The 26,945-nt window shown below is 43.5% G+C and overlaps 1 protein-coding gene across 4 annotated transcripts in view; it reads right to left on the bottom strand.

Annotated features, from left to right (window-relative positions):
• The window catches only part of DPP6 (dipeptidyl peptidase like 6), a 2,254,101-nt gene that overhangs the window by 503,003 nt on the left and 1,724,153 nt on the right, over positions 1-26,945 (bottom strand). For all 4 annotated transcript variants that reach the window (XM_078663245.1, XM_078663244.1, XM_078663246.1 and 1 more), the window contains exons 9-10: positions 20,571-20,725; positions 4,665-4,762 (exon numbers count right to left, since the gene is read on the bottom strand). In XM_078663245.1, coding sequence (XP_078519371.1) covers positions 4,665-4,762; positions 20,571-20,725 — 253 coding nt within the window. The remainder of the gene's footprint in view (positions 1-4,664; positions 4,763-20,570; positions 20,726-26,945) is intronic.

Genomic DNA, 26,945 nt, shown 5'->3' with positions numbered 1-26,945 from the left:
ATGGACGGAGACTCGCTTTCGGCAGAGCCAGTGCCAGGAGGCCAATGTTCCTACTCATCCCCGGGCCACACGAGCGTGGCTTCTTCAGGTACGGGACCGGCTCTCGGGCTGGGTGGGGAGGCGGGGAGGCCCTTAAACGCCAGTCGGAGCTTGTTGCTCAGAGTATAGCGATACCCGCGTATCCCCTCCCGTATTCCACACTCCTTTCCCTGTTTACCAGCACTTCACTCACTCACTGTCCCGCAACCTTTATAGTGCACTATTTCACGAGTGAAAGAGGTGTCTCCTCACCCCTGGCCCTGACATTGGTGGTGCTCAGATAACAGCCTCATTGATGGCTTCTTCTCTTTCTTACTCTTTTGGGCTGCCATACCTCCCCGGGATTGACGAGGAATTCAGAGAAGAGAATACCTGGCTGCCTGTAGACCTGGGAATCCTTCCGCCACCACGGATCCCGCCAAGTTTGCAACCGAGAGACTGAGTAATCGTAATAAACGTGTCCTAAAGAAAATAAAACCTTACCTACCTAGACATAGTTTTCCCCAGTTCATTCCACGCCACCACAGAGTCATTCTGTCTGTATATTGTGTGTGTGATGTAAGTGCACTGGTATAAGCAGCACTATAAAACAAATTAACTGTTTGTGAGAGGGGGATTGAAAGATGTTTGATTGCTTTACAAATGAAATACATGATATAAGGCATATAAATGACACTACACAATGGTGTTGGGCCATTTACGATAGACAAAGAGCATTAAAGTAGAAACTACAGCAGTCACAAATATTGAGTAACAGCAAAGTCAATTGCAGCAGTTTTAAGATCTTCTTAGAGTTTTCATTGCTCAAGTGGGAGCAATTTCTGATATTTATATGCTTCCCTAGCTTCCTTACTTGATTTTGCTTGCGAGACGGTGTCACTCTTAGTCATTGAAATGTCACTGATATTTAACCTGAAATTATGAACATGTCACATATAGGCAATCTGAATCATTGGCAGCTATCTGTGCACCTGACCCCTGCTAACCAGTGGAAAAACGCGTGTGCTCTGTCCTTTAACCATGGTAAAATTGGTCTACACTTAATTGGCACATTTAATTTGCTTATAAGTCCCTAGTACATGGTAATACATGTACCCAGGGTCTGTATATTAAATTTTATAAGTGGGTCGCAGCACCCATTTGCCACCCAGTGAAATAGCACAGTAAAACATGTCACAGGCCTGCCACTGTTGCTTGTAGCACAGTTTTAAACTGTCATTTCACCTGGAATAATAAAGCTTTTGCCAGGCCTAAACCTTTCTTTATAATACTTACAAGTCAACCCTAAGGTTGGCCCTAAATGCTCATTGGGCAGGGTACATGGTATTTCGAAAGAACAAATGTGGGTCATGTTTTTTACTGTAGCAAGTCTATATCTAACACTGGGTTTACATTATAAGTGATGACGTCAGTTTAGGAACAGCTACAGAAATTCTTCTTCCACTCACTGGAATTGGAATTTAAAATCCTCTTTAATTGTTAAATCGGATTTTAAGTTACTATTCTGAATATGGCAATTTTAAAAAGTTGACATTTTCCGCCTTAACCAAAATGTACCATTCTGCCAGTGTTCAGGGTCGCATGGCGGTGAATGGCTCTCCTATGGTATTTTGTGAATTTCTTCCAGAGATGGGGACAAAAGACTTTGGGTGTGGGCCATGGTGTTCCTCCCCTGACCAAGATGTCCTGGGGGCTTGTACTCAGCCTTTCCTGAGTTAGTTTCAAAGGGTAGCCACAGGGCTGTGCTCACCCCCTTCCTTTCTTTTAATGGTTGTCTGGCCTGCCACTAACAAATGCAGCCAAACCCAGGAACCCCCCCCCACAGACTGGAAATGGGTATAAGAATGGCACCTTCAGAAGCTCTCATCACAGCAAACTTGGGCCTGTGGCAGATGCAGAAGAAGGACCGCCCTGCTGTATGAAGAAGGAATACTGGATCTGCTCGCCTTGAACTCAGGACTCCCAGGGTTAGATGGCTTGCCTCATGTTTGAGCAACAAGGACACAACAAAGTTCCAGAGGACGCACTGAAACTGCACAGCTGACCAGCACCACCTAGACCTGCCTCATCTCTCCTGATGGCCTCTTTTAGAGTGAGTCCTGATCTCAAAGAGGTGCCCCTGGACCCTTGGCTGACATCAGAGTGTAATCCTCCTGCTTCAAATCTACAAAATAGGCACTTCAGGTGAAAATCCAGATGCTTGGGGCTCTTTGCGACCACAAGTGCGCTTCTCACATCAGCAACGGTTGCAGCATCTTCCACCAATGAGAAGTTCTAATGACAACCTGCTCTTCATGTCAAATAGCAAATGGCATGCGTCAACCGCCAACACACAGCTACAGCCTGACCGCTGCTCGAGCCGACGACACCCTCTGCCAATGCGAAATTCCAACTAAGGCTTTTTGCATGGATTTGGACTTTAAGAAGGTACACTTCTCACCGGGACAAACCTGGACCCTGTATTTTACTGGGGCTCCATTGAAGTCAGCCTGAACTTGTGACTTTAGCCCAGTCCTGCGTGACAAGATAACTGCAAGTGGAGCTTTACATTTCTTTGTGCTGTTTCTAAGTAAGACGTTAAAAATTAAAAGCTCCAGTTTTACTGTTTGGGTTTTTGTTCTTTCAGTGTCAATTGATTTCTTAAAATTTACTTTATTTTTCTAACTTAGTTTGGAATTTTCCATATGTTGTGTTTTCACATTATTAATGTTTGAGTACTGCATAAATACTTAACGCTTAATGTCAAGCTAACAAGGGGTTATGCGTAAGTTCATTTAGTGACTTTTGTGGCACACCCTGACAAAGACTGTGTATTTGTTTGGAGTGGGGCTCTGACCCCTCTCAACATATAACCCAATTTCTTACATTCCTCCTCTTATTATTATTATTACTAATAATAATACGATTATGTTTGAGTTAATGATAAGAAGAAAGAGCCAGCTGAGATGCCACTACTGGAAACCCTGCAGCTGAAGAAGAGCACAAGTTGGGCAAGTGCCAAACCTGGAATGACAACCCCACATGTTTAATCTCTGCGGTTCATTTAACATTAGTCACAACACTTCTCGAGGCACCTTGTGCTTTCGCTGGCTACAGGAGTAAAAGCCTTTGGGGCTTAGCATAACAATTCTTCTCTCTATGATTCGGACTACTGAATCTTGATATTAGTGGGAGTTCTGGTTAAGGTCATAAATGTCTCTTCCTCACAATGAAAGTTAAGGAAAATGCTTGTGTATGGATTTGCCCCCTTTGTATGACTAAGAAACATGGGACCAGATATACTAAAGGCTGGGTAGCACAGCAACCGATTTGCAAGCCAACCTTCATTTTGTGCTGCAAAGGATGTACAAATCCTTCACAGGCTAAAATGACCATTTTCACATTCATATTAATGAGGCAGGATTCTGTTTGTGAATCAATATGAGAATATAGCGGTTGGAGACCTGTGAGGAACAGCAGACCACCAACACTGCATTTGATTTAGGAGAATGCTCATTCTTTTACTTGTAGGCTCTGTCCCATGAAGGGAATGAGTGTGCTGTAAAAAATAAAAAATAAAAATTTTTTTTTTTTTTGAATGGCATTAGGAAGAGCATGACTCCAAAGGCAGCAGTCCATATTTACAAAGTGTGTGTGTGTGGGGGGGATGGGGGGAGGGGAGGGGAAGGGGCGTCTCTTCATAATCCCTACACTTGTCCAAATCATAACATGACTCAAAGCCTCAAAGTACGCACAACGAACAGGAGAGACTTTTCTGACAACTCAAAGTACATTTACTACATTTCGAATTGCCTTTCTGCGTTCACAAGTCGGCGACTTTGCAAATCATATTCTTGCAACCACAAAAAGATTTAGTGTGTCTGGAGTATGGATTGTTAAAAAGTTAGTGCTGTGATACCAGCAGCAAATCTGCCATTAGGACAACGAGAGAAACACCGCATAAAGTGATAATGATTTTCATTCACTGCTCCACAAGGTAATGAGACATTCTTGCAATCGATATAACACAGTCTTTAATAAAAGGAAACGGTGTTAGCATGAGAGAAATAACACATGGCAAATGCTCTTATCACAGTACATTTATTATTTCAAAATGGAAGTTGAATCTGGGCTCCTTTTACCATCTAACAGAGAACCTATTTATTCACAGTTTTTTCTTTTTTGCTGGCGACAACTTTGATCTATGTCAAAAGAGTTCACAAATATATTTCCTTTATCACCCACTCCTTCCTGCGAGGGCGGCATTTTGTGAATTTGATGCTAGGCTGCAATTTATCTAAATTCATACTGTGTGTATCACTGCTATCCATTCTTTGCCTAAAAGCAACCATTATAAATACATCTCTGAAAGACGTTCTGGTGAGAATTAAAAGAATGCATGTGGCTCACCAATACTGACCCTTTCTTAGATCCTCACAACTGGCACATTTTAATATCTCGATTTTTTTTTAACTACCTGTTTTACAGATTCCAGATAATCATGAAAAAAGAACCTTAGGCGTGTGAAATATAAATGTGAAATTGATCCATATACCGTAGGAAGGTTTTTTGGATTAAAGGAAATTGCTTTGATCTGTATTCACACTGAGGGGCAGACGTGATCATGTGCATATTAAATATCCTACCTCAGTCTTTGATCATCGGGGAGCGTCATTTCCACGTGATGGAGAGGCCCATTTAAATTCACAACATGCAATGACACCACGGGGTTATCGCATCCAGCCTGCAAGACAAGAGCAAAGCACGGGTCACTCCCTCTTGAAAAGCTGCAGAAAAATGACCCAACCTTCGGGGCAAGTATGTTTGACTTTAATTTCAGGACAAAAACCCATAGAGGGCCTATAGCATAGAGCTATTCTATGACAGAATCTATGCAACGAAACAAAGGCAGGGCAAGTCATTTGCACCATGGTTTGCTGTTTGTGTAATAGAGCATAGAGAGCCCAGTGTATTTAACACTTTTGCGTCTTCAAACCCAGCAATTCCCAGGGTACTAAACCCACTTTGCGATTGCAAAATGGGCTTTCCAATCAATTCTGAATTACAATTAGAAGGGGGCATAATAGGAGTGCCCCCTTCTAATTTCAATGGTAAGTATCAATAGTTTGCAACCAAAACTGGCCTGGGGCATGTGTCAAATAATACATTCTGTTTTGCAAATGTATCATGTGCAACGTTTCTGTCTTAATTGCCGCTAATGGGTGCAACATGCCAAAGATATTTAATATAACTGGAAAAAAGAGGTCCCTGTTCAGGCCGACATTAGTTACAGGAATTTGAGTGTCATCAGAACCACATTCAATTCAATTCAATTCAAGGAATCTTTATTCGATGATTAAAAATCACCATAAAAGCACAAACATATTTACATGGATAAAAAATCATTAAACGTTTTCAAGATCCTGTTGCTAAAATATTAATGTTAACATGGGACACAAAACAAGGAGAGAAGTGCAGCACATTACCAGAAGAGAAATCAAGAACACCTCATTCATCCCCCCTAGTTACCCTTAAACGGACCGCCACTTTGATAAAATTCATAATACAACACAGTGTAAAAGGGTCCGACGCTTTTTGTAAAAAGACTAGTGCTTCACTAGCGTGTTCCAATTTAGCTTGTTTTAGAACTTTTACTAGAAATCTGCGCCTAGGCATTATAAAAAAAGGGCAGAGTAAAACTAGGTGAAGGGAATCCTGCGGAGACCTGTTGTCGCAGCCGCAGGATCCCTTCTGTTCAATTGATGTTGAAAACCCTGCTGGTGATGCCAATATAAATGGGAGTAGGTTAAGTCTAAAACGGCACATCAAAAATCTGTCCTGTGCATTATGCATAAGATACAAATATGGCTCCATTCCCTCAATGCTCTTGACCAGGTTATGGGCCCTCACTGTCTTTTTAAGCCCTTCAGCCTCAGCTCTACGATGACTTTTCACTTCTAAAAAAACTTTCTTTACTTGCATCTTGTGCTGGGCTACAATTATTGCAGGGTTAGTGAAGAGATTACCATAACCTAGTTCCTCTAGGGTATTTTTCACATAATTGAGCCATGGTATACGCATACATTTTTCCCTCTCTAAACAGTCCTTTAAGATTTCTCTGCTTAGAGACGCATCAGGGTTAACCCAGATCTTTAACCAGGCCACAATTGGCCTAGTTTTACCAAATCAACTAGGTGCGGCCTCCCTAATTCCCTATGTGCTATGAAGCCCGCAGTACTCGGGGTACCCTCAGGATGGTTTTTAGGTATTTGTTTTCCTCCCGTTGGATTCTTGTGGTGTTAACGAAGCCCCAAACTTCAGCCCCATAAATTACTTTGGAGCAGGATATGGAGCTGTACAGGTTCATCACCTGTTCCGGACTCCATCTACCTAACCTCCTACCAAAACTTGCTATATCCCCATTAGAAGCGATAATTTTACTGCAACGCTCCTCAACCAGGGAATTAAACTGTAAGGCACCATCAAAAGTTACACCCAGGTAAGGAAACGTTTTAACCTCTTCTACTATGTGACTTCCAATTGTATAAGTGAATTTGGTGGAGGGTTTTTTACCAGCCAGGAGCACATAGGATTTGCCCAGGTTGACGGAGAGATCTAGGGCACCCATGAACTTAACAAATCCATCAATCAGGATTTGTAAGCTCCTTGGTGTGCGTGCAAGCAGGACCGCGTCATCTGCGTAAAGCAGTACGGGAATATGACGCGACCCCACCCTTGGGCAATCAGCCTTTAAGTCTAACAGAAACTGCTCCAGATTATTTATATAAAGGGAGAACAAAAAAGGGGCGAGAATGCAGCCTTGCCGAACTCCGCTCATACAGGGAAAGGAATCGGTCAGCCCCCCCCCCTGTTAAATCGAACCCTGGCCGAGGTGTCACTATGAAGTTCTCTTAGTATGTTAATTAAGCCACCCTCTATCCCCATAAAAGACATCATGTCCCAAAGTGTCTCCCTGTTGACGTGGTCAAATGCCGCTGCCAAATCCATGAATCCCATATAGATGGGTTCATCGCTGGCCATAGTGTATTTGGCAGTCAGCATATAAAGATTCAGGCATTGATCACTAGTGGACCTCCCTGTCCTAAATCCGTATTGAGTGTCCGAGAAGATGTTGTTTTCTTCGGTCCACTCGGACAGTCTATTGAGGATCGCCCTACCCAGGAGTTTAGCCGATACGTCAATCAGGGAGATAGGACGGTAACACTTGGGGTCGTCCCTATTGCCCTTCTTAAAAATCGGCACAATTATGGCTTTAGACCAGGACGGTGGCAGGCCGCAGGTGGTGGCAGTGTTTATGACCCTGGTCATTAAGGGGGCCCAGAGTTCTATGCAGCTCAGGAACAGATCGGGGGGGATTCCGTCAGGGCCAGGGGCTTTATTTTTAGTCAAACCCTCTATCCCAGCAGTGATCTCCTTAATAGTAAATACAACCGTTGTAACCTGATTTGAGGTTTCAGGTGGCTCCACGGGAGTACCGGACTCGTGGTTATACAAGCCCCTATAATGAGTGACCCACTGTTCTGGCAGGATGTTAGACCCTATCTCCGGGGTGTCGTTTTCCTGGAAAGTAGGTTTATTAATGATTTTCCAGAATCCGGCTATATCCTTGTTTTCCCCTGCTTCTCTTAAATCTGCCCACGCTTCTCCCTGCAGAGCAAGTTTCCTCCTCTTAGTCTCTTTCTTGTATTTCTCCCTACACACCCTAATTTTTTAGGGATCCCTAGGTTTGGATTTAAGGCTGCTTTTGAGCTCCCTCAGTGCTTTTGAGCAGTCTCTGTCGAACCATCGAGGATTACCGTGGTTCCTTGTGGGTGCACTAGTTTTTAATAAGCCATCAATCAGGTTAGCAATCTGATCGAATGCTTCAAGTAGCCTGGGTCCATGAACTTCTGTATCTAAACAGTCATTGATAGCGGATTTGCCAGCGACCGCAAGGGCCTTATAGAACCTTTCCCCGTCTATTTTGGACCACCTTAATCTCCTACCCTGATCTGTTACCTTCTCCGTGGTTATACAATGGTCTCTGCTTTTTGAACCCACCCGATACATCAACTCCAATACAAGTGGGTTATGGTCGCTGAAACTGCTCCAATCTATCCCTACGCTAATAATTCTATTTAGTAGGGATCTTGAGACCAGGATGTAATCTATAACGGACGAGCATCCTCTGCCCTTAAAGGTGGGTGGGAGTGTGCCATCCTTCTGAGTGCCCATCATGTTGACAGTATGCTCAAGGATATATTTAAGCCGGAGCCTACTAAAAGCTAACCCTGTCTGCGTGTGGGAGAAATGCGGCCCCTTCTCCACGGAACATTGAGACCAGTCGGTATTTGTTGTGACCAGTGCCGAACAAAGGTGGCAATTAAAGTCTCCCATGACCAGCAGCGCATATGACTGCCCCTTTTTCTGGACTGTTATTTCCTGGGCCAGCCTATATTCCAATTCTGCTACAAGTGATGTACGGTCTCCCGCAACCTCGTTGTTATAAATATTCAAAACAGTAAATCTTAACCCCTTCCCGGTAAACCGTATTGCTTGAATCACTTGGGAATTCCAATCTGGGGTAGACCAACTGCCCGGGAGGTCTAAGTCTACATGAATGGATAGTCCTCCCATGGCTCTCCCTGATCTAGATTTTTTAGATTTTTGCGCAGGTACGAAAAAGCACTTATACCCCTGCAAGTGAAAATTGTTTTCTGGGGCCCATGTCTCCTGTAGGCTGATTACATGGAATTTTCTAATGTAATCAAGCCACTCCTTGTTATTGAATTTAGCTGCCAAACCTGCTGTATTCCAGGAAATAATTTTCAATGCCTCGTAGCTCTGCGCTGTTCCCCCTTCGGACCCTATTTGTGTCTCTGTCTCTAACCCTTGTGTATCCAGCCCATATCTTCCTCCTGTACTTTCGCTATCTATGACCGTGGACACGTCTGACACAAACCTCCCAACGCAGCTGGATGGAATTTGCTGCACAAGGGGGCTTAGCTGCACCGTCTCCCCTACTAGGGCCCCTCTTTCCCCTTCTCCTAGAGGGACAGTACTCGCAGAGTTGGACAGCCTGCCCCTTTGTCAATCAACCCCCTCCAGGCCATTCAGGCAACTGAACCGGTTGAAAGTATGAAAGGGTAACTCTAGGCGGCTGTGTAGTGGCCAGGGATTAAATTCCTGATATCTTCCCCGCCTACCAACCCTCGTCCAGCTGTCATGGGTTTGAGTCGGGTGCACAGGGGTAGGGATAGGGGGAAAAAAGAAAGACACATGGAGAGTTTGAATAGTGGATTCCCGTGATCTGTTCTTTCCTTGACATATATGGGAAACAGTTCCAGCATCCCTGAAACTCACCAATATGCAATCCCCTATTATGGATTTGTATGTTTTACCCACCCAAGGCACCCTTCTAACCATTATGATTTCATTATTTAGATGTACTGGGAGAGGTCTATTCACATTCAGCCACTTGATTACCCTACTTTTTAGTGAGCAAAAGTCCTCAACTTCGCCCGCTTCAAGTGGGGGGACGCCCGCCATGACTACCGTGTAATCATTTGCCTCTGGAGGAAGATTAGGCCTGCGTGGCCTGGGGGGGGCTTCATTAAAGGTGTTGGGGCAATGCTATCTGCGGGTTGTATTAAGGGGCCTGGGTCTTCAGTGGGAAATGACCTATTGGAATTAAGTGACTTGGCTGGTACAGGATTGGTCCTGGGAGATTGTAGGGGGGCCTCGGCATTCACAGCCCGTGGGGGGGGCAGAGGTCACTGCTCTATTTGGGGGCTGCTGGGAAGCTGTAGAAGTGGGAATAAACTCAGGAGATCTTCCCTGGAGACCAGCCGAGGGTTTCATGCTGTTTAACGTAGCCTCCAGGATAGTAAGTCTGATCTCGACCTTTTTGATGCTCTCGCTGATTGGTAATAATAGCGACCTGAGCATAAATTCCAAATTACCTAACGGGACAACAGAAAGGGGGACACTAGTGATTTTATTTCCTGTGTCATTTATCAAAGCGGGAGCAGTAGCAACCTGTACAGTAGGTTTGGGGGGTAATTCATCCACTAATCTCTCCGTAGGTAAGGGGAGTTTTAATGTCTTCCCAAACTCGGAGTGAGGGATTTTGGATTTGTTTTTACCCTGAGCACCCCTCGACTTCCTCCTGCGTTTTTTTGGAGGGGGCCCAAATGCTCCTTGCACAGAGGCTAGCTTGGATTTGGCATTCCTAGCTTTGAGGGCTGGGGGGGGGTGGGAAATTAAGTCAATGGTCACCCTGCTTGGGCTTGGGGTCTTAGCGGAGGTTAAGCTCATGCTTAGGACCGGTGTAAGATTAGTACAATCCCTCAGCAGGAGGGGAACATCGTCTATGGAAGTTGACTCCTCACTTAGTGAGGTAGAGTTTTCACTGAGGGGCCTATGTTTCAGATTATCTATAGAGCGTCTCCGCTCCGCCCTGAGCCTAACCAATGTGCTCTCCTTGTCCCCATCACCCGCAGCCCGGGGAAAGTAGTTGTCTAGGGTCCTATTTTTTGCCCCTCCCTGCTTCGAAGGGGTACCCTCCCTTGGCGGTGAGGGCATTTGTGCCTGAGACAGCTGATGGGCTATGGAGAGCTATGTCAGATATTGAGACCAGCAGCTTAAATATGTAACGCAAGAGGGTAGGCCCAGCCCAGCCTACTCCAGCCTTTGACGGCCTTGGACGGTCCCGCCCTTGTCCCGGGCTTCTCCCGGTCGCTCCCGCTCGCTCCCGCGCAGCGGAATGCGCACGACAATATGTAGAATTATGGGTATGGGGAGGGGCAGGCGGGGAGAGCAGCCCAGGTGCAGATGGTCCGGCCGGCGGTGCTTCTGGGACAGGTAGTCCCTAGCCGGCAGTAGCACTCCGCTCGCAGCCCTGCCTTTCCCTCGTTGAGCCCCAAAAGCAGTCAAACAGGAATCCAGGTGAGTAATCAGTTAGTCCGGCGAAGCGGGACCCGCGCAGCGGGTTCCGCGAGGAGTAGGTGAAAAGGGAAGGAGACAAGCAACAGTGCCTCGCAGCCCTGCAACCTCACAAAGCAGCTACAGCAGAGCGAACCAACGTTGACTGAAGCGCTCCGTTTTTACAACAGATGGGGAGGGGCAGGCGGGGAGAGCAGCCCAGGTGCAGATGGTCCGGCCGGCGGTGCTTCTGGGACAGGTAGTCCCTAGCCGGCAGTAGCACTCCGCTCGCAGCCCTGCCTTTCCCTCGTTGAGCCCCAAAAGCAGTCAAACAGGAATCCAGGTGAGTAATCAGTTAGTCCGGCGAAGCGGGACCCGCGCAGCGGGTTCCGCGAGGAGTAGGTGAAAAGGGAAGGAGACAAGCAACAGTGCCTCGCAGCTCTGCAACCTCACAAAGCAGCTACAGCAGAGCGAACCAACGTTGACTGAAGCGCTCCGTTTTTACAACAGATGGGGAGGGGCTGGCGGGGAGAGCAGCCCAGGTGCAGATGGTCCGGCCGGCGGTGCTTCTGGGACAGGTAGTCCCTAGCCGGCAGTAGCACTCCGCTCGCAGCCCTGCCTTTCCCTTGTTGAGCCCCAAAAGCAGTCAAACAGGAATCCAGGTGAGTAATCAGTTAGTCCGGCGAAGCGGGACCCGCGCAGCGGGTTCCGCGAGGAGTAGGTGAAAAGGGAAGGAGACAAGCAACAGTGCCTCGCAGCCCTGCAACCTCACAAAGCAGCTACAGCAGAGCGAACCAACGTTGACTGAAGCGCTCCGTTTTTACAACAGATGGGGAGGGGCAGGCGGGGAGAGCAGCCCAGGTGCAGATGGTCCGGCCGGCGGTGCTTCTGGGACAGGTAGTCCCTAGCCGGCAGTAGCACTCCGCTCGCAGCCCTGCCTTTCCCTCGTTGAGCCCCAAAAGTAGTCAAACAGGAATCCAGGTGAGTAATCAGTTAGTCCGGCGAAGCGGGACCCGCGCAGCGGGTTCCGCGAGGAGTAGATGAAAAGGGAAGGAGACAAGCAACAGTGCCTCGCAGCCCTGCAACCTCACAAAGCAGCTACAGCAGAGCGAACCACATCAAAATTCTAACAGAATTAAATCAATGCTCAACCAAACTTACATTTATATAATAATTCATAATTATTTTTGAATGACATAAGTTTTAATGTAGGTGAGTAGAGTACTATCACAGAAAATAGGGGTTAAATCCTCAACTGTTTGATTCGCTTAAGCCTCAAATTAAGTGATTGTTAGCTGAATTTGAGTAAGTTATATATCTTGGCGAGGGGCTTACCTTGTGGGCCACTGTATCCTGACCTCCCCGCTGCTTGCTCGTCTCCCTCCCGCCGCCGCACCTTCAACCCTGAGCGGCCGCTGTGTGGAGGGAGGCCAGAAACTACACTACCCAGACTGCTTAGCGGCGGAAGACGCCACCGCCCGCATTTCGCGCGCCAGGAGGCGCATAAGACCCTGCACAGCCCCGGTGGACCGGGGAACATATCTTGGGGAGGGGCTTACCTTGTGGGCCACTGTATCCTGACCTCCCCGCTGCTCGCTCGTCTCCCTCCCGCCGCCGCACCTTCAACCCTGAGCGGCCGCTGTGTGGAGGGAGGCCAGAAACTACACTACCCAGACTGCTTAGCGGCGGAAGACGCCGCCGCCCGCATTTCGCGCGCCAGGAGGCACATAAGACCCTGCACAGCCCCGGTGGAGCGGGGAACATATCTTGGGGAGGGGCTTACCTTGTGGGCCACTGTATCCTGACCTCCCCGCTGCTCGCTCGTCTCCCTCCCGCCGCCGCACCTTCAACCCTGAGCAGCCGCTGTGTGGAGGGAGGCCAGAAACTACACTACCCAGACTGCTTAGCGGCGGAAGCCGCCGCCGCCCGCATTTTGCGCGCCAGGAGGCACATAAGACCCTGCACAGCCCCCGCGTCGCGGGCAGCGCCGGGAGAAGCCCGGGACAAGGGCGGGACCATCTGTGGCCGTCCGGGGCAGAACGAGGCAGGGCAGGGCCACCGACCCTGCTCCTCAAAGACTGACAAATCCCCCAACAACTTATGCCGTGAGACTCCCCAATATATATGGTTGTTTTAACTATCGTGCTATTTTTCAAGTATTCGTGCCACTAGGTGGCGGTTTAGTATATTGTGTACAATTTTTTCAAGAGCTTTTTATTTCTTTCCGGTTATCTATACTTTGGTTTCACTAACCTTTGAATATGTCCAAACACAATGCCTCACCTGCACTTGGCACTTTGGATAATTATTTAGTTAAGGTCGTCCACAAAATTAATAATGAAAGGCGACAGTCGCTAGGGTTGTGTGGTGATTCCGTACCTCCTATTACAAGCACCTCCCCTGCTGCTATAGTACAGGACGATAGAAGCAATTCTATCAACCTTGATGCATCTGATTGGGTAATACCAGAGCAGTCTACTTCTACACAAGTTGAGCTGAACAATTCTATAGACATCATAGTACACCACCCTCCGACCCCTGTAGCCAGAGTGGTCAGAGCATGCAGAAAAGTACAGACTAAGCGCGGGGGCACACGCTCTTCTAGGAAAAAAGCAGCCACACCACCTAAAAATTTAGATATGGAAGATATTACCCCAGTGGAAGCAGGCACTGTAAAAATGGACGAGGAACAATTTAATCTCTTAGCTAGCATTATTGATTCCAAGATAAAGGGTATAGTCAAACCTTTAGTGGCAAAACTTGACCGGATGTCTGCGGAGGTTAATAGATTGGGTGGACTTCTGTCTAAGTACAGGGATGCAGTAGGCAGCTTAACTGCTTTAACCAAGACTAGCAGTAATACGCAAGACCCTCCACCTGGGAGTGATGTAGGTCTAACTGCTTCAACTAAGACTAGTTGTGACAACCCAGTTTCCCTACTTGGAAACGATGCATGTGTTAGCGAGAATGTTGCACCAAAATCTCTACCCCCTGTCTGCCAAGCCAATCGAGTCCCTAGGACACAACCCACGCCAGAAGGCGCAACTAGACCTAGTACCAATTCGGTCACAAGCAACGAAAAACAAATTCCAACCTGTATCAATCTCCCACAAGAATGTAGCGCCTATGTAGCAGTATTAGTTAATGTCCCAAAACTGAGTAAGGGTCAAACAGAAAAACATGATGCACTTAAAAATAAAACCCTACACTGGCTCACCAATAGTTGTAGTTACCCTGAACTAGGAGCCAACCAGAATATCATGACACAAAGGGTAGGTTGGGTGGGCCCACTAAGAAAAAAGTTTGCGGGGGACTGTATAATTATTAACTACAGATCCCCACACTGGGCAAAGAGTAGTCTTGCTTTGGCCCCACCCCCATCGCCCTGGGAGTTTAATATGACTCTCCTCCCTTTGGGATACTTTTATAGGCATCTACTTGATTCTGCACTATTTACAGATGAAAACCCTACTCTCAGTAAAATAACTGCTCCCTTGGCGCGCTATACTATCCCTACACAAAATAGATTTCAGGCATTCGCCTCCCTGGAGTCCAATGATTGACAATGGCCATCTGCGGGGACGGAGTTAGAAAGGCTTCCACATGGGTTACAGTTAACTGGCAAAGACGAATCCAGTAATGGGGCTTGGCTTAACTCCCTACAGTTGGATATTGGGGAATCAGAATTAAGAAGCCCCATTGTGCTGGTTACCAGCATGGATGAGCAACCTGATTAACCCAAGCAGGTACAAATTCCAATTCAAACTCCTCCAGAAATACTTATAATTCCAACTGCAGATTCATCACTCCCTTCTATAGATGTTCAACCAAACATCTCCATAGGTCAAGATTTAGGCTATAGTCTAGTTACCTGGAATATAGCGGGCCTTAGGAAAAAGTTGGATACCCCATTTTGGAAGGGTTTTATTACTGATGGTCATGATATTATTTGTCTTCAAGAGACATGGTGTAAAGAATCTATTTTTATAGAGGGTTACTCCTCCCATTGGGTACCTGCGGTTAACTCATCTGTAGGACGTGCGAAGGGAGGTCTTCTCCTATTGATATCAAATAAACTAACTGCATGTCAAACTAAAAGTCATAGTTCAGATGGGATCAATATTCAGGTGCTACGTCTCAAATTAAGTAAAGGCAATGATCTCATAGTGATCAACTATTATAATAACAAGTTTGATAATAATAGATGGAAAATCTTACTTCCTCTAGAGAGTGAACTTGAGAAAGCCCTAGGGGTATCCCGAAAACAGGCAACTATTTTATCGGCGGGCGATTTTAACATCAAGCTTTGCTCATTAGCCAAAAGTAACTCCTGCGGACTCGGAAAGGAGTCTGGTGTTGGAGATGCAGGAGATGATCTTCATTTTTCCCATTGTATTTATGGTATGGCTTTGAACAAACTATTAGCAAAATTTGACTTGGATCTATTGAATTGCTCAAAGAATAAGGAAAATCTCCCTTGCCCAACTTACACAGGCAGAAATACTAATACTAGTATCGATCATATTCTGCTTTCTAATAACATCGAGTATTCAAATCTCTGGGTCATGGAACAACCATTAAGCGATCATAATAGTATCCATGTATCACTGTTGTGCTGGGGTAATAAAGAACCAGCTGACAACAATCGTGTTATCAATGCCACAGCCATTAGAACAAATGGAATGAGAATTAAATGGGCCCGTATCGATCCTCAAACAAAACTTCTAGAGGTGGTGACTAAATGCAAAGTTGAAATCGAGAAGTGCCTGAGCGATGGAGTCATCGCCTGTAATATAATTGATGAATTTGTCAAAATGAATGTGACCATTGATGGGATTTTTACCAAGAAAACCTGTATGAAGATGGCCGAGAAAATAGGTTGGTTTGATGGGGATTGTATACGGGCTCTGCAAGCATTAAAACAAGCATTGAGTGTCAAACCTCGCAACAATATAACTATAAAATCATTACGCTTAGACTACAAGGTAGCCATTTCTAATAGGAAGAAAAACCTTCAGGATGAGGCATGGTCTAATCTTAATTTTGCAGCAGAAACAAACAATGCCAAACTTTACTGGGAAATTATAAATAGTCCCTTTTTAAAGTCTGATAGCATACCTGAATTAACTTCTTATGTCGAATGTAATGCTTGGATTGAGCATTTTACGAAGATTTTTAACCCAGCTAGGAATATCTCAGAGCTTTTAACACTTGAAACTTCCACCTGGTCTCCATTACCTTACCTCTGTTGATTAACCTAGATGAGGTATATGATTGTTTAATCGACAGTAAAGGTGGTAAAGCTTCTGGACCGGATGGAGTTCCCATAGACCTCTACGAAATCGAAATGGATCTATGGGCACCCATCCTAACCAGGGTTTTTAATACGGCAGCAGAGGGACAAATCCCACTAACCTGGGGCCAATCGATAATAGTACCTCTCTTTAAAAAAGGATCCAAATCCGAGGCGAGCAATTACCGCCCTATCTCCTTGTTGGATGCTTCCATCAAGGTGATGAGCAGAGTTTTGCTAAGAAGATTGGAAACCTGGGCCGATGAACAGGATATTTTAACTAAGGTACAATATGGTTTCAGGAAGGGTCTAGGCACCCTAGAGCAATGCGCCAACCTAGACCTCTTGATAAATAAATATACTGTCGCAAAGGAGGGGAATTTATTTCTCTGCTTTGCGGACTTGAGTAGCGCCTTTGACCTTGTGGACCATGCCATATTATGGAGGATCCTATTGGACTTAGGCGCCCCCAAGGAAATAGTACACTTCTTAGGGAGGCTCTATGAAACGCTGTCTTGTAAAGTCCGATACGGCCCATCCGGAGAATGTACCCCTTTTTTTAAAGTTACCAGAGGCATACGCCAGGGTTGTGTATTGGCTCCTCTTTTATTTTCATTGTTTATTAATCAAATAGACTCAACCCTAGGCCAAATTTCAGCAGATGCCCCGCGCATTGATGGTAAGGTGGTACCAATTCTATTATATGCGGATGACGCTGTTTTAATATCTCGTACAAAAATCGGACTACAGCGCCTCATAGATAACTTTGCGGAATTTATCAAGGGCAGAAATTAAAGATTAATAAAAGCAAGACTGTTGCCATGTCCTGCGGCAAAAAAAACAACTCAACAAGCACTTTTTGTATTGATAATGAGAAGCTGCTAACGGTAAAGAAATTTTGTTATCTCGGAATAACATTTTCAGATGATGGGAAATGGACACAAGAATTTAACAACATAGGCCTGAAGATGACTAGGAACACAAACCGCATCTTCAGTTTTTCCACTAAATTGGGTGGCCCCAGAAGAATTAAGGACCTGGTAACCATCTACAATGCTAGATGTGTTACATCAGCATTGTATGGGGCAGGAATCTGGGGTTACCGTGATGGGAAAACTAAGCAATGTGACAAAAATAAATTCTTAAAGAGACTACTGTGTGTCCCCCAATCTGCATCAACTTCACTAGTGCATGAAGAAGTAGGGATTAACTACATTACAGATCTAGCAGCTTTGCGTCCTTTAACATTATGGCGATCTATCTGGGCAAAATCAGAAACGTTGTTTACACAGCAAATAATACGAGATTGTTTAAAACTTGATTACTTTCTCCTTATACCATGGTTGAAATATATCCACTATTGGTATCGTATTTTATTTAACAATGATATTCTGTTACATCCAGATTTTGCAGCCTCTATCTCTAAGAAGGAAATAAAGGAGAAATTTTTATCTTACAAGAAAGAGAATAGAGTAAGGCAATCTAGGACGCTATCAACGGTTGTTTTTTATCAAGAGCTTGATTTAAATAAAGGCTTCCAGTCTTATCTATCTGAGGTCACATTGAACTCACACCGATTTGTTTTAACGCGTCTTAGATTGGGCACCGTACATCATTTGGTGGCATTTCCTGTTATGAGAACTGGTTCAAACTCCGTATGCCCCTGCGATGGAATTTCAAGACAAAGCTGCCGTCATTTTTTACTGTTCTGTAAATATTATTACTTTTTAAGGCTTTTTTATCTCAAACCGATTCTTTTAAAATTTAACGCTCGATCCATAAATATTGCAATGAAATTAATTACGCGCCTGGAAAATTCAGATATCTGCTTTGCTGTTGCTATGTATATAACGAAATGTATTGATGCTAGGAAATCTATTATTGTTTAAATTGGTAATCAGTACATAGTCAAAATATATGAACTATGCATTTATCCTGCTGGAATACCTTTCCTTTTTAAAAGAGTTTTAATATTTATATTTGTATATAGTTGATTGTTTTTATTGATGTTTTGGCAACATGTTTTAAACACTGATGGAACATTTCTATCAAAACTTATTTAGGCCTTATATCCCTAAATTATATGTAGCATTTTTGCACTTTATGGACGCATTTATTGCACACGGAATTTAAGCAACTTTCTGGGGGGGACTCGGCTTGTACATATGTATCATACGTAAGAGAAATGTATTGGCTACTCTGTGTATAATTTTTATAATTTTTTGTCAGCCATAATGTGTTGTTGTGATTAATAATTATTGTAACTTGCTGTTTGTTTTTTGTTTGTGCTTACATGGATTGTTATGACAACCCGAATAAAATCTTTTGAAACAAACAGAGTAAGTTACTTCACGTGAAAATCACTAACTCTGCTTAACAAGTCTGTTTCACAACAGTTCATGGATTCCAGAAAATGTTAAGATGCCTGCAATCCAAACCTTTGTTTTATAAAGAGGTAATACACTTCAAATAAACAACTATTTAATCATCAATGGTTTAGTAGACCTCTTGTGTGTTTAAAAGATTGTTTGACATAGGCCAAAGCTTGCAATATATATTCTAAATATTACAAGAAAGCAGTTTAACCAGGACCACCAATTAGGGTGAATGATTTTGGATACAATTAAAAGCTCATATTTATGTACAATCTACTTTGTGAAATACATATCACTTGAAGAAGGCTTCGTGAATGTGTTCTCAACGCTGGCAATTTACAAATGGTTCACCAGTTAACAACACTCATTACCAAAGATGTCTTTATGACCCAGCAATTATTTCTGAGCCCAAAGTTATCCTGACAGCAGTAACACACTGGCCTTATTCCTAAAAACTTTGTGCATTTAAGTGAGACTTGCGTGCACAAATAAAATAATTTTTGTGTGCAAAAGTGGTTTTCCAATACAGGAAAAAATATTTTGCACTTATATATTGACTTACTCACACGGTTTCCAAGTGAGTAAATCGAATCCAGCGCAGGGGGCATTTACGCCGCAAACAATATTATATATTTGCGGTTATTCACAAACTATTTTCTGGTCACTTCTCAGTCTGTCAATAAAGGAGTAAATCCCTAGGAATAAACTCTACAATTGGTGAGCGAAGTGGAAAGGGTTTCTCTGTGGGGAAAATAATTTTCCCACACAAGTACAAAGCAAGATGCCACAAGCTAATTTGAATTTCCTCTATTATTTCATATGGAAGAATATAGAAGTGTATATTCTTTCAAGTAAAAAGAGAATTTACAAACCATGGCCAAAATTGTGCCCGGAATGCTGTCACCATACAAAGAATCTAGGGTCAGATGTATAGATATTTGGTCTCAAAATACTAGTCGCAACCATTCTTCGACCAGGACAGGTTTCACGAAAAGGTGCCAATAAGAGGAAGTAAGTAAGGGGGTGTTGGGGTTCAGGAAGAGCAGCATTATGGAGTAGTAAGTGTTTTTTTGGGTTCAGGAAAGGGTAATTTGAGAGATAGTAAGGCGTTGTACTCATTCAGGGAAGGGAAGAATTAAGGGGTAGTTTGGGGTCTTAAGGTTTCAGGGAATGGCACCATCAAGGGGTACTTAGGGGTTCTTAGCGTTGAGTTAGATAAATTAAAAATTGCAGTCATAAAAATCGCTGTTTAAATTTAGAAATTTTGGAATTGTCATAAGTAATATTGATGGAGAACACAATATTATTACCTCAACAGTTTGAACTCGACCTCAATTTAGTTCATAACTCTTCAAGAAAGAAGCTAATCTAAATAAGTCTTTTGATTTAATAGTTTCTAGCCGAGATTTCTATAATTCCAAAAACAGATTAATTTGAACTACCAGGCTTGATAAAATAATGTATTTCCAACTTTAAATGAAAGACAATTAAGCTGCAGCTAAAAGTAGCTTAGAGGCTTCACGTGACACAAATCGCACGGTAATGTTTCCGCATTACATGAACGAAACATCCTACTTCACAGGGTCATGATCTACCACAACAAAACATTTCACAACATTTTTGCTTGTGGGAAACTAGTTTCTGTAAAAAAATTTTTGCTGAGAAACATTTTCAACTTGACCCATCCCCTTAAGGTATGACGTATGTTGCTATTAAGTGAGCTATCCCTCACATAGAAAAATTACTCAAGGTACAGGGACAATGGATTTCACAAAGCTGCAAAAAGTTATGCGTATTTTACTAAACAATGCACACATCTTTACAAAACAAAACATATGTCCTACAATTCAAGTACATGTAGCTTTTTTCAAAATTAACTGGGGGGGGGTCATGAAAATGAGAAATAAATAAATCTACGCCAATTTTCAAACTATCACGGATGGTAATGCTGGTGGTCTTACCTTGGGGTAGTGGTATGTTTTCACAGTAGGATACAGAGAGCCTGTGTAGACTGGAATCTCCATGGTGGGGACTTTGGTATCATTTATTGTGGCATATGCTAGCCTGCCACCATCTGGGGACCACCAGTGTGCAATGTGGGTCTTCAATATCTCCTCTAAAAAGTGAAACACAGAAATACGGCAAATAAGAGGAAGACATTTAAAGAAATTGAATATAAAGTAAACAGGAATAGGGCTTCTCATGACAGCTTGAGTTCATTAGAATTCTAGGGCAGCTCAATTTCAAACTGTGTTTGTTGACAGCACCAAGGCGGTCTCATAATTATGAACAGGATGGCTTATTTTTTCGAACATGATATTTTTCTGGACTACTTTTTTCCTTTCCTGGGATTCGAAAATTCCTCGGTGGAAGGCAAGAAACTGAACTGCCTCTTGCATCTATGATAATCAGACTAATTGTATGCTTTTTCAGATGAAACTTGAGATAAATGTGATTTTCTTTTAATTGTGCATTTTGCTCTGCTGTCCGTGTGGCTGAATGTTCACTTGAAGCACAGTAGCAGACTTGGTTATACTACACAACTCTATGTAACAAATAAAGTTTCCCCTATCATTTTAGAGCTTATAGCTTACTGTTGTTAGGAATGGGGATCTCTAGTTGGAAGTCGTTTGCACCCTGTCCAAGTAGGGACCCTTATTCTAGTCAGGGTAAGGGAGTCAAACAGCTAAGATCACCCTTGCTCACACCTTTGGTAGCTTGGCAAGAGCAGTTAGGCTTATCTCAGAGGCAATGTGTAAAGCATTTGTACATACACACACTGTAACACAGTAAAAATACTACAAAAGGACACCACACCAGTTTAAAGAAAATAGCCAATATTTAGCTCAATAAAACAAGACCAAAACGCCAAAAGAGAATTCAACATATACAAGTCAAGATATCACTTTTAGAAGTTTCAAAATAGTTCAGTCCATAGGAAACTATGGATGTCACTTTTAGCACAAAGTACCTGGGATGAATCAAAACCAAAGATGAAAACAGGCACAGGGAAGGTGAGATGCCGGAAAAGCAAAGTTATGTATCGATTCCTTACTCCCAGGGGAGTTATGTTTCGATTCCTTACTCCCAGGGGAGTAATGCGTAGATTCCTTACTGTCAGGGGAGGTGATGCATTGATTCCTTACTGAGAGGGGAGGTAATGCATCGATCTCGGGACCTGCTGCCTCGGTTTCTTACTGTTGGGCAAAGTCTATGAAGAACTTGGTGCACAGGAACGATGCATTCAAACTCCTGATGCACTGGGTCAATGCGGCGGAACAGGCGCTGAGTTGTTTTCCCAACCGCGAAGCTGGTGATGTGTCGATTTTTCAGCTGCACAGCAAGGCCTGCGATGGAATCGGAGCGTGCTCAACGGATAATGATGACACAGTGCTCAGTACTTGGCTGCAGCTATCTTTCCACCACACAGCATTAGCTGCATTGATTCTTTAGCTGCACATTGGCGATGCATTGGTTTTTCAACCCCATGGCAATTCAGCATCGGAAAAACAGGAGCTGAGTAATCAATGCGTGGATGTTCACGGTTCTTAGCACCTAAGCCCACATCCAAGGGCTCAGAGCTGAAATTGGCACCACTTGGCAGTTCAGAGCTACCAGCAGAGGAGTTCAGGTGCTGCAGATGAAGTATTTGATGGCTGTGACACTTTTTAACAGGAGGCAAGCACAAACAAGGCCTTGGAGAATCTTGGCAAGCGGAATGTAGAAAGCAAGGTCCAGTCCTTTCACTTCCCAAGACAGAAGCAGCAGGCAGAAGGCCAACACAGCGAAGCACACAGCAAAGTGGTAGCCCCTCCTAACAGCTTCTCCAGCTCTTCTTCTTGTCAGAATGTCCTCTTTGTTCAGATTTCTTTTGAAGTTACGGTGCCACTGCTTCAATACTTATATCAGTTTCTGCCTTTGAAGTATGCAAACTTCAAAGGAAAGTCTTTGTATTGCACAAGACCCTGATTTTCCCTCACCCGGCCCCAGACACACTACAGAGGGGTGGAGAAAGCCTTCTTTGCGACAGGCATAGCCCTATTTAGGTGTCAGTGACAACTCCTCCCACCACTCTAGCTCGGGAAGAACCATCAGCCTGGTGATGGGCAATCAGGATTTGCAAGGCATTCCTCAGTGACTGTGTATAGCAAATGCTCAAACAGTCCAGCTGTCACCCTCCTTCAGACGTTGATTCCACAGGCACAGAATGGTAAAGCAAGAAGATGTCCACCTTCTGAAAGTGGTGTTTTGAAACATGCAATTTAAAAACCAACTTCACTAAAATATGTATTTTGTAACTGTGAGTTCAAGGACCCTCAAACTGCAAATCTCTATCTCTTCCCAATTAGGAGTTACACTTGTAGGAGGTTACAAGGCAGCTCGTCTGATAACCTGTGGGAGAGATAGTCCTTGGAATAGTGAGAAAAATAATTGGCTGTATATCACTATCTGGACATGTAAAACACACCAGTCCTTGTCCTAACATTCACATACACTGCACCCTGCCCAGGGGCCTATCTTAGGGGTGCTTTACATTTAAAAAAAAGGGAAGGTATGGCCTGGCAAGTGGTTGCCCTTGCCACATTGACACTAGTAGCATTTGACTTACAGGCCTTGGGCACACCTGGTGCACTTTACTAGGGACTTACTAGTAAATCAAATATGGCAATCAAGGATAAACCAATCACCAATACAATTTAGCCAGAGGTCATATGCACGTTAGCACTGCTTAGCAGTGGTAAGGTTTTCAGAGTCCTAAAGCTAACAAAAACAGGTCAGAAAAAATAGGAGGAAGAAGGCATAAAGTTTGGGGATAACCCTGCAAAATGAACCAGGTTCAACAATTGTGTAATAGAACACTGAAACAGTCAAAGAATATGGCATTTAATAGGAGGGGTATCACAATTAAGTTAGGTGAAAATTGTAGTAGATATCCAACTGAAAAGGGACCAGAGTTCCTCCCAAGAACTTTTCACTGGACGCAAGGTTAGTTTCATAAGAGTTGTGGGAACAACTATTGCAAGATACAAAAGCAAAATGAGATGAGAGAAATTTAAAACGTTATTTTTCAGCAGGCAAATGAAAAGTATTCATTTGTAATGCCAGGAGGATGAACAATAGTAGCAGTTACAGTTAAGAGCTCAGAACATTTACTTGTTTCTGGCAATTATATATAGCTGTTGTATTAATTTAATAAGCTATCTAATGGGTTAAAACCATGATTTGTAAGTTACATATGCATCTGACAGCCAACCCACTGAACCATGTGGTTTGCATATGTTATACATAAGTATATGCAGGTGGTGATTTCAAGGTATTTCACAACAATCAGAATTTGTCACTGGACATTTCAGACAGAATTTTATAACAGACTTCATTAGCCACTAAGTTATCTTGTTGGAATTGACACCTCTGACCTTGAAGCTATAAGAGGAATCTCAGTTTAACCAATGTCAGGCACAGATGACTGGTCCAGCCCTGTTTTACCCTTAGATCTCTAGTGATTGTATCCCTGCATTTACAGTAAGAACAATACGAGTACAAAACCACATTTCAAATATGGCCAAATGAGCTACTGGCACCTCTTTTGTGACAATATGAATATTCTGGCAACACATTGGATTTGTCCAGTTGATACCTTAAACCATGAACTGCCTTGCAGGGCTATAACCCCATCAGCTGCCGGATTAACACAGATATCTGTAGCAGAAATATTTACCTTCTAGCTTTCTTCGCTGCTTTGTCTATTTGGCAGTACTGCATTACCCGTCTTTGAACATTTGCTCACTTTATTCCCAGCCCGTATTCCCACAAACCGCATGTCATGCTGTACTCTCTACAGTCCTTCTTGAAGCTATTTATGGCCAAATTTTGAAGAATTATTTTATGGATTGTGGTCTGAACACAAACCTAGGAACACCTAAATATCCCAGGAAAAAATAATGGAATAATAGAGTAGATGGTGGCCAACATTTATTATTGTGGAGACCGAAATGGAAGACATTTAAAAGAGTAAACAATGTGAGACCCATGCCAGATTGAAAACATTGTCACGGTTATTAATAATACCACAACAACAACTGGAAAAGGGAAAATGAGCTGAATAGTCAAAATCTGATTTTACTGTTTCCATTAAGTTATGTCAGTCTAGCTGTTAACGTACAAGTCAACAGAAGTTATACTAGATTTATGGGGCAGGTGGGAAATTCTTCGAAAACCTTCTAACCACAGTACTGGGCTGACTAACAGGACTCAGCTTGTGTTAAGGCATTTATCTTGTACAAAAGAAAAAAGGTCCCTTTGGAATTAGAAGATGTTTCCGGAGATCAATCACTTCCAGCTGTCGTCATCACAAGGCTGTTTCTGGCCAAGTCTCCACTAAGATGGACAGACTAAGTCAGAGGCCATAGTGAGGAGCGATACTGGAGCAGTGATTTGCCAGTCATCCCCTTGAGCAGCTGATGAAGGGTATGGGGTTGTTGGATACACACTACATGGACTTGCATTGGTTGGTTCCCCTGGTGTGGTTTTCTTGCAGCTTGAATATCAGTGAATATCCCTGGCCAGAGAAGATTAAAGGCGAAGACTAAATAGAGTTACATTACATGGGTTGGTTGACAATGTTTTATTTTTGTATTTAATCAGTCCAGAGATCTATTCAACCTAGTTTCACATGAATTATGAGCCCCATGACATTATGAGAGCAGTTACCAAATGAAGCTCATTGAAATATTTTTATGAACTTGGGCCTATGCCTCTCACACCATATACAAAACATTGTTCATGAACTCTCTTTTCATCTTGGCCTCAACAGCTGTTTCCTATGATGCACTTGGAGTTTCTAACAACTGACTGGCAAGGTAGACATAGCACCTTTTGAATAGCATTACAAGTAGCAGGACCCCACTGTGCCTAAGGGCCAATCATGAAACTGGATTCCCCATCTATGATGGGCAAGGTTTTCAGACCAGACAGGACACTAATGCACATGGTTACAGCTGCCACTTCTTTTAGTGGGAGACATGGTTTCTCAAAAACAAATAAACGTTTTGTGGCCACAATCATACATTTTCATAGGGAATGTCACCAGTGTATTTTTCAAGAGTCTGGGCTGCCAATCACAGCCTTGCTCTAAGCTGGTCTGTAAACCAGTTTTCAGCCATAGCACATGCCCAACGGATTTGATTTAAGGTTCTTAATCTCCGTTGATATACTTTTTAAGTCTAAAATAGTGCACAGCTTTTAAAATTACTATTTATGTTTGAATGTGGTATGTATATACTGTTCACTTTGCTGAAAAGCAGCAGAGTGCTATACAAGGTCCAAGGCAAAAAACAAAGCTGTGTAATAAGAGGGGTAGCTGTTTTTTAAGTGCGAAAATTTACTGCTAATGCATAATGATATAGAGTATCTTCAATTCTTTTTAAAAAATGAGGAAGGGTTGCGGCAGTCCCGATAGATACAGGGATGTTATCCTCGATCCAGGATGTACATAGTGAGAAGGTCTGTTGCGTTGCATTTTCTATTTAACACTTAATTGCCTCCTGTCTGATGGTGTTCTGACTGTCGATGTGCTGAAAGACTAGAGCTATTGCGCTTGTCAGCTAGATAGGCAAGGGTGCTGGTCCTGATGGCTTTTTAGATGATGTATCTGGTTTTGAAGATGCTGCAGGCTGCCAAGTCAGCCAGAGGACTTGCATCAGGGTTTGGATGATGTGGTCATGTCTCTTCAGAAACAGGATGAAGCATACTGCTGCATTTAGATGAATTTACACTGGTTTTATACTTAGAATCATTCAATTCCAATTGATTTAGGCTTTAACCAAACCACTGTTAACACACATACTTTTAATCAACTTTAATGGATGAATGACACAATAAATAGCTGGAAGGCACAAACAGCAGAATTTGCTGACAGGCGTATGGCAAAATGCAGATTAGGAAAATGAACACAACAATTTATTTAGATGCGGGGGCCCATATCAAGGGATAAGTATGTTTGTAAGGTACATTTATTAATAACAATCTAATCCCATACAACATAAAAATTCCTTATTTCAGCATCTATCAAGACACCTCATCCTTTGCTCTCTCACCTGCAAACAGGCCGTTCTTAAACCAAGTGTCTTATAATCCCATTCAAAACTTCACTGCCCGTGACTGTCTTACACCTCAGTATTGTAAATGACACAATTGGACTGCAGCACCCATTTAAATGACACAAGTGGACTGCAGCACCCATTGAGCCATCAACTACAGTGACAATGTAAACATGACTGCTATTCCTTATTGCCCATGAAGGCAGACTGCATGGTATTTAAAAGTAGGACATGTAA

The sequence above is a fragment of the Lissotriton helveticus genome, chromosome 10, assembly GCF_964261635.1.
Source record: "Lissotriton helveticus chromosome 10, aLisHel1.1, whole genome shotgun sequence".
Taxonomy (NCBI): domain Eukaryota; kingdom Metazoa; phylum Chordata; class Amphibia; order Caudata; family Salamandridae; genus Lissotriton; species Lissotriton helveticus.
Note: the sequence above shows the minus strand (reverse complement) of the source record. Positions and strands in the feature narration are given on the sequence as shown.